At 38.9% G+C, this 7,624-nt stretch overlaps 1 protein-coding gene across 1 annotated transcript in view; it reads left to right on the top strand.

Annotated features, from left to right (window-relative positions):
- LOC106878070 (endoplasmic reticulum resident protein 29) overlaps positions 1 to 7,624 on the top strand; it is a 15,430-nt gene extending 7,806 nt beyond the window's left edge. The window contains exons 2-4 of the mRNA XM_014927163.3: positions 1,305 to 1,443; positions 3,045 to 3,209; positions 5,723 to 7,624. Coding sequence (XP_014782649.1) covers positions 1,305 to 1,443; positions 3,045 to 3,209; positions 5,723 to 6,051 — 633 coding nt within the window. The 3' untranslated portion in view covers positions 6,052 to 7,624. The remainder of the gene's footprint in view (positions 1 to 1,304; positions 1,444 to 3,044; positions 3,210 to 5,722) is intronic.

Here is a 7,624-nt window from a genome sequence, read left to right as displayed (position 1 = left end):
GTACAGGCTCCATGTCTGTCTTGGCATGGTTTCTACAGTTGGATGTCTTTCCCAATGCCAGCCACTTTGCAGAGGGTATTGAATACTTTTACGAAGCACCAACATAGATGCTTTTTACCTGGCACCAGCACCCATGAGCCTGCAAGGTTAAGGATGCCCAGCTGAAGAGGGGACAAGCATGTATGCAAGGGCAACCGCACTTTTACTTAGCTTGATGTGTCTTTCTAGGCTTCTTGCAGTTTCCACATCATCATCATCATCATCGTTTAATATCCGCTTTCCATGCTAGCATGGGTTGGACGATTTGACTGAGGACTGGCAAGCCAGAAGGCTACACCAGGCTCCAATCTGATCTGGCAAAGTTTCTACAGCTGGATGCCCTTCCTAACACCAACCACTCTGAGAGTGTAGTGGGTGTTTTTATGTGCCACTGGCATGAGGGCCAGTCAGGCGGTACTGGCAACGGCCACACTCAAAATGGTGTATTTTACATGCCACCTGCACAGGAGCCAGTCTAGCAGCACTGGCAACGACCTCGCTCGAATGGTATTTTTCACATGCCACTGGCACAAGTGCCAGTAAGGCGACGCTGGTAACGATCACGTTCAAATGGTGCTTTTAAAAAACATAAGTATTGGGGTCGATTCATTCGACTAAAAATTCGTTGAGTTAGTGCCCCAGCATGGCCATAGTCTAATGATTGAAACAAATAAAAGATAAAAGATAAAATGATTTTTTATGAAGCACTTGTTAATTCTTATACAGATTATGTTTATGTGGAGGCGCAATGGCCCAGTGGTTAGGGCAGCGGACTCGTGGTCATAGGATCGCGATTTCGATTCCCAGACCGGGCGTTGTGAGTGTTTTTTGAGCGAAAAGACCTAAAGCTCCACGAGGCTCCGGCAGGGGATGGTGGCGAACCCTGCTGTACTCTTTCACCACAACTTTCTCTCACTCTTACTTCCTGTTTCTGTTGTACCTGTAATTCAAAGGGCCAGCCTTGTCACACTGTGTCACGCTGAATATCCCCGAGAACTACATTAAAGGTACACGTGTCTGTGGAGTGCTCAGCCACTTTGCACGTTAATTTCACGAGCAGGCTGTTCCGTTGATCGGATCAACTGGAACCCTCGATGTCGTAAGCGATGGAGTGCCAACAACAACACGTTTACTACCTGGGTTTCCTAAAAGACCCACAGTCAGACTTTCAACTAAAATATGTATTGTTGGCCGTCTGTTTAAAACCAATAATCTAAATTCCTGGTAGTTCTTTTTCTTCTTCAAATATTTATTGATTATTTCAGGTAATCAGTAAACACAAAGCAGTTCTGGTGAAATTTGATGAAACTTATCCTTATGGGGAAAAACAAGAGCAGTTTAAAAAGGTTGCTCAGTCGTCTTACGTACAACCAGAGTTACTAATTGCTGAAGTTCAAATTGCTGGTAAGTATTAAGGTTATTATTATTATTATTACCTTCGCCTTAGCAAAGCGGGAGGTATTGTTTTCAGTCGTGTTTGTTTGTTTGTTTGTGTGTCCATGGACAAAATATCTCAAGAATCACTGGATGGATTCAGCTGAAACTTTCAGGGATGTTTGGCCTCACAACTGGCACAAACTGATCAGATTTTGGGATCAATCCGGTACCAGACAAGGATTCTGGATTATTTTTCCGGTTTTTTCACTTAATTCTTGAGAACGTTCGGGTTCATTTTCAGTATTCTCCTTTGTGAGAGCAGTCGAGTTTATTTCAGATATTCTCATTTTAAAAATCATCTCTGGTTAATCATTGAGAGGACGTTGGTGTTGCCTTGGCGGAGGTTTTCACTCTCTGAGTGCTCTTGTTGTTGTTATTATTATTATTATTATCATCATATAAGGCAGCAGAATTGTTAGCACGCTGGACGAAATACTTACTGGTATTTCATTTGCCGTTACCTTCTGAGTTCAAATGCTGCCAGGATTGACTTCGCCTTTCATCCTTTCAGGATAAGTTAAGTACCAGTTGCATGCTGGGGTCCGACTGGCCCCTCCCCAAAGATTTCGGGTCTTGTGCCTAGAGTAGAATAGATTATTTAAGCTTACATTCCTCTGTGGTGGTGTTTTGCATTTACAATCGTGGTACTCCGTCAGTTACGATGACAAGGGTTCCAGTTGATCCGACCAACGGAACAGCCTGCTCGTGAAATTAATGTGCAAGTGGCTGAGCACTCCACAGACATGTGTACCCTTAACGTAGTTCTCGGGGAGATTCAGCGTGACACAGTGTGACAAGGCTGGCCCTTTGAATTACAGGTACAACAGAAACAGGAAGAAAGGGTGAGAGTTGTGGTGAAAGAATAAAGCAGGGTTTGCCACAACCCCCTGCTGGAGCCTCGTGGAGCTTTAGGTGTTTTCGCTCAATAAACACTCACAGCGCCTGGTCTGGGAATCGAAACCGTGATCCTACAATTGCGAGTCCGCTACCCTATCCACTGGGCCATTGCACCTCTGCTTTTATAATAACATAAATATATACAAATTATAAAAATCATAAAAAAATATTTGCAAACCTCTGCTTCTTTGAATATTGCCATAATAGATGAGCTTTTGTTTTTTGATCCACTGGACGTGTAATGTCAGTGTGCACACACGACAGAGTGTAAGTGCTCTGAGAGAAATGTTGGACATAAGAAGCATCGGATATAACATGCAAGAGAGACGTTTGTGTTGGTATGGTCATGTACTACGGATGAATGAGGAGAGCTGTGTGAAGAAGTGCCACTCTGAAACAGATTTTCACCTATTGCGGGGGTTTTGGGAATGTAACACCTGCGATAGTTGAGGGATTAGTATATAATAACCCTTTATTTTGGGAAAGATTCCTCTTTACAAATAGAAGAAAGAAAATAATCAATGATTTCAGAGAAATGTGTTGTTATCAATTGCCGATTCTAGTTTATCATGTTTGTTCTTTTCATTGTTGTCTTTAATATGAATATTTTATTTTTTTTAACAGTTTCTGGAAAATACTATTTTAATTAATTTTTTTTATCTATCTTAAAGATTATGGTGAACAAGAAAATATGGACCTTGCTACTCGGTTTAATGTTAAAAAAGAAGATTTCCCTGTTTATAAACTATTTCTGCAGGATAAGAAAGAACCGATCGCTTATACAGGAAATGTTAAAGATTCTGCAGCAATAAAAAGATTTGTTATGAAAAATACAGGTTTGTAACAAGCTTTTTTACTTTAGCCTCCATCTCTCTCTCATTCTAGTTGGGGTAGCCATGTATTCACCTCTTCAGAAAGACACCTGTTCTTGTAAGGTGTCAAGCTGGTAGAAATGTTAGCACGCCGGGAGAAATGCTTAGCGGCATTTTGTCTGTCTTTATGTTCTGAGTTCAAATTCCTCTGAGGTCGACTTTGCCTTTCATCCTTTTGGAGTCGATAAATTAAGTACCAGTTACGCACTGGGTTGATCTAATTAACTGGCCCTCTCCCCCCAAAATTTGGGCTTTGTGCCTAGAATAGAAAAGACGCCTGTTCTTGTCCCTCTATCATACTATCACATCACTCAATGCTGTACCCATCTCAGTTGAGGTTGTCTTGGTAACCTCACTAGTGCTGTTACCACAAAAAAAAAAAGCATTGAGTACGTTGTAAAGTGATTAGTGTTAGGAACTGCATCCATCTGTAGAAACCATACCAAACCAAGCATTAGAGCTCAGCATAGCTCTCTGGCTCATCAGTTCCTTTTGAACTGTCTAACCCATGCCAGCATGGAAAAAAGGATGTTAAATGATGATAATGATTTGTTGTTGTCGTGTATCACATGCCTGCAGTGCATTGAGGGCACTGCAACAAAAGTTTTCCTGTTTAAGCAGGAGTTCTCCCACCATTGCACCACTCTTGTCCAAGTCCATCCATTGTGTTTTTTTTTTTGCCCACCCTTTGATCTACTGCCCTCTGCTTTTCCTTCCATGATGATGCTTTGCAAACCTCTGCTTCTTTGAATATTGCCATAATAGATGAGCTTTAAGCTAGCATGATCAGCTGGATGTGTAATGTCAGTGCGCACACACGACAGAGTGTAAGTGCCCTGAGAGAAATGCTGGACATAAGAAGCATCGGATGTGGCGTGCAAGAGAGACGTTTGCGCTGGTATGGTCATGTACAATGGATGGATGAGGAGAGTTGTGTGAAGAAGTGCCACTCCCAAACAGTGGAAGGAATCCGGGATAGAGGGAGACCCAGGAAGACCTGGGATGAGGTGGCAAAGCATGACCTTCAGACGTTGGGCCTCACAGAGGAAATGACAAAAGACCAAGACCTCTGGAGATATGCTGTGACTGAGAAGACCCGGCTAATAAAATGAGTTCACAGCTGTAACCTACACCAGAGTCGCATAACCAGCCCACTCAAAAGTACCTTGGATTGTAGGGCGACATGCTGTGCTTGAGGAGACCTACTGAGTCAAATACATCAAAATGAAAATCAAATGGAAATTGTAGCTGTGATTCCTGTGCCAGTGGCATGTAAAAAGCACCATCCATACGTGGTCAATGCCAGCGTCGTTTTGACTGGCTTCCGTGCTGGTGGCACGTAAAAAGCACCATACGATCGTGGTCGTTGTCAGCCTCCTGTCGCCCCTGTGCCGGTGGCACGTAAAAAGCACCCACTGCACTCTCAGAGTGGTTGGCGTTAGGAAGAGCATCCAGCTGTTGAAACACTACCAGATCAGACTGGAGCCTGGTGCAGCCTCCTGGCTTCCAAGACCCTAGTTGAGCCGTCCAACCCATGCCAGCATGGAAAACGGACGTTAAACGATGATGATGATGATGTTCAGGAATTGTCTTTCACCTACTTGTTGTAACACCCATTCATTTGTCTGATGGTGTATATAAGAAACTCTAAACATTCTCCTATACACCCACATTATTTCAAACTCATTGGTTATATTCTTTTCAAATTTGTTCAGAGTCCATGCTTCACAACCATAAATGCCCATTGGCTAAACGAGTACCTCACTAGCCTTGTTTTTAATTTAGTTGGAACACTTTTGCTGTTCTAGATGTTATTAAACTTTTCCATGGATGTTCTTGCCAAGGCTAGCCATGTCCTAATTTCCTTAAATGTGGCTTCATCAGAGATTTGGGCTCCAAGATAAAGGATTAGATAGACTAAATTTGGCTTATTTAAAAAAAAAGATTTTTAATTTCTTTCACAAAATTTAAGTAGCAATAAATTTATTTTATTTAAATTCACTATCATTATCATCATTTAACATCTATTTTCCATGCTGGCTTGGGTTGGACAGTTTAGCAGGAGCTGACAAGCCAGAGAGCTGCACTGACTCCAATTGTCTGTTTTAGCCTGGTTTCTACTGCTAGATTGCCATTCCTAATGCAAACCACTTTACAGAATGTATCATCATCATTTAATGTCCGTTTTCAATGCTGGCATGGATTGGACAGTTTGGCTGAAGACTGGGGAGCTGTGCCAGGTTTTTATCTGATTTGGCAAGGTTTCTACAGCTGGATGCCCTTCCTAACGCCAACCACCCCGAGAGTGTAGTGGGTGCTTTTTACATGCCACTGGCATGCTGGGTGCTTTTTATGTGCTGCTAGCCTTTTATGTGGCACCAGCATCTGGCGGGTTGCCAAGTAGCTTGCAAGACAAAGACCTCTCAGGTGTCACTATTAATTATTGTTTTTTTTCTTCTTTTTTTAATAAATTTCAGATCTCTGGCTAGGAATGCCAGGCTGTTTAGAAGACTATGATGCTCTTGTGAAGAACTTTGCCCGTGCTTCATCTGAAGAGAGACAAGCAATTCTTGCCGAAGCTGAAGAAATTAAAAATAAGTATAGAAATGATGTGCAGAAATCCTACGCTACAATCTATGTAAAAACAATGAAAAAAATAATGGAAAAGAACGATTTCTTGGCATCAGAAATGAAACGAGTAGAGAAATTAAAAGACGGAAAAGTAAGTGACAAAAAGAAGGAGCAGCTTAGTGATAGATTAAACATTCTTAATTCCTTCCATGTAAAATTCCAAGACGAACTATAACAGGTCCCAGCTGTTTTAATCATTATTATTTTTTTTTTTTTTCTGAAATACTATTCATATACATGATTAATATATTTCCATATCAATAACATCATTCCTCTTTATATTTCTTTTTAGAGAAAAACAAACAAACAAAATGTGTAAAACAAAACTTTTATTTCATGTTACACCTCTTGGAGAATGTTTTTTCTTTCTGTTTTGAAAGGTTTTTTTTTTTTTACAAGTTTGTTGTAAGCATTTAGATTAAATAGTATTAATTTAAGACATAGTACTAAACGCATTTAAGTTTGGAACATAGCAAAGTATAAATGCCCCTAATGCTGCTGATTATTTTAATCTTATGTTTCAGAAGTTCCATATTTTAAGTTTGTGACCATATTCCAAAGAGTAACAATTGTCATTAAATTCTTGAAAATCTTGATAATTTAACTTAGATTATACTAAAATTTAGACTTTCTGCAAACAATCTTATTTAAAATGTAATTGGCAAAAAAAAAATGGGAAAAGTAACCCTTTAGTGTTCACATCACTCAGTCAAATGTATTTTGGATTAATCCTGCATTATCTCATAGTTTTGAGATTTTGATGAAGTGATCGTTTATATTTTATTTTTAGAATGACATTGTAGGTTAGGTGTGAGAGATCAGATCTGACTGGTTTGAAAAATAAACAAGTAGAATATTTGGGCCGGATATGGCTGGTTTAATGCTAAAGGGTTAAAATTTTTCTTATTAACTTTTCAAATTCTTTTAATTCCTTACTTTTTACAATGTATATTTTTGAGTTTTGAAGTGGAAAAAAAAAAAAGGGTTTTCAAAGAATTGATCTGTTCATATACTGATTTTATTAAATACAATTTGGACAAAATATGCATTATTTAAACTTAGGCTCACCCCACCCAAATATGTTGCATTGCTTTAAGGTTTTTAAAAAAATTTTATTTCAATGAAAATGATAGATATTAAATCAGTGGAATGGTGATCAATTTCTTTTGCTGAAATTATAAGGCCGTAGGCTTGTTAAATTCATCAGTTTGGATGTTTCTGTCTGACGAGACACAACATGTCGAAACATAAGTGTCTCAGAATCTATTTTTACTAATGAACAGAAAGTGTTATGAACACAGATTCGTCACAAAAAAGGAGAAGTCTCTTGTGACGAACACAACAGCAATTGACATATTTTTTGTTTGAATGTTTCAGAGTGTATTACAAATAAACATGCAAGTCCTTATTATGTATTGAAATATAGGGAAACTAGAGAGATAGGAACACGGAAATTTGTTGTAGTAAGGTTACTCCGCATGGAAAATATGTTTATTCACTGTAGTTGATTCATTATCGAAATTATTTGGAAAAAAGCTGCATTTTTTTTCAGTTCTCCATTTTGTTGGCTGTTTTTTTCTTTTCTTTAAAAGTATTGATCTCATTTTCAACTATCAGTAATTACAATTATAAGCAGATATTTTTGGAAGGAGGTGTATATATGTTATGTAACACAATCAGTTTATATTGCCTAAACATTCAAAACACTTTATGTTTACAATAATAAACTATTTAAAACTTTTACTTTA

Source organism: Octopus bimaculoides, chromosome 1 (assembly GCF_046866305.1).
Source record: "Octopus bimaculoides isolate indiv1 chromosome 1, ASM4686630v1, whole genome shotgun sequence".
Classification (NCBI taxonomy): domain Eukaryota; kingdom Metazoa; phylum Mollusca; class Cephalopoda; order Octopoda; family Octopodidae; genus Octopus; species Octopus bimaculoides.
This window is presented reverse-complemented; position numbering and strand designations above follow the sequence as displayed.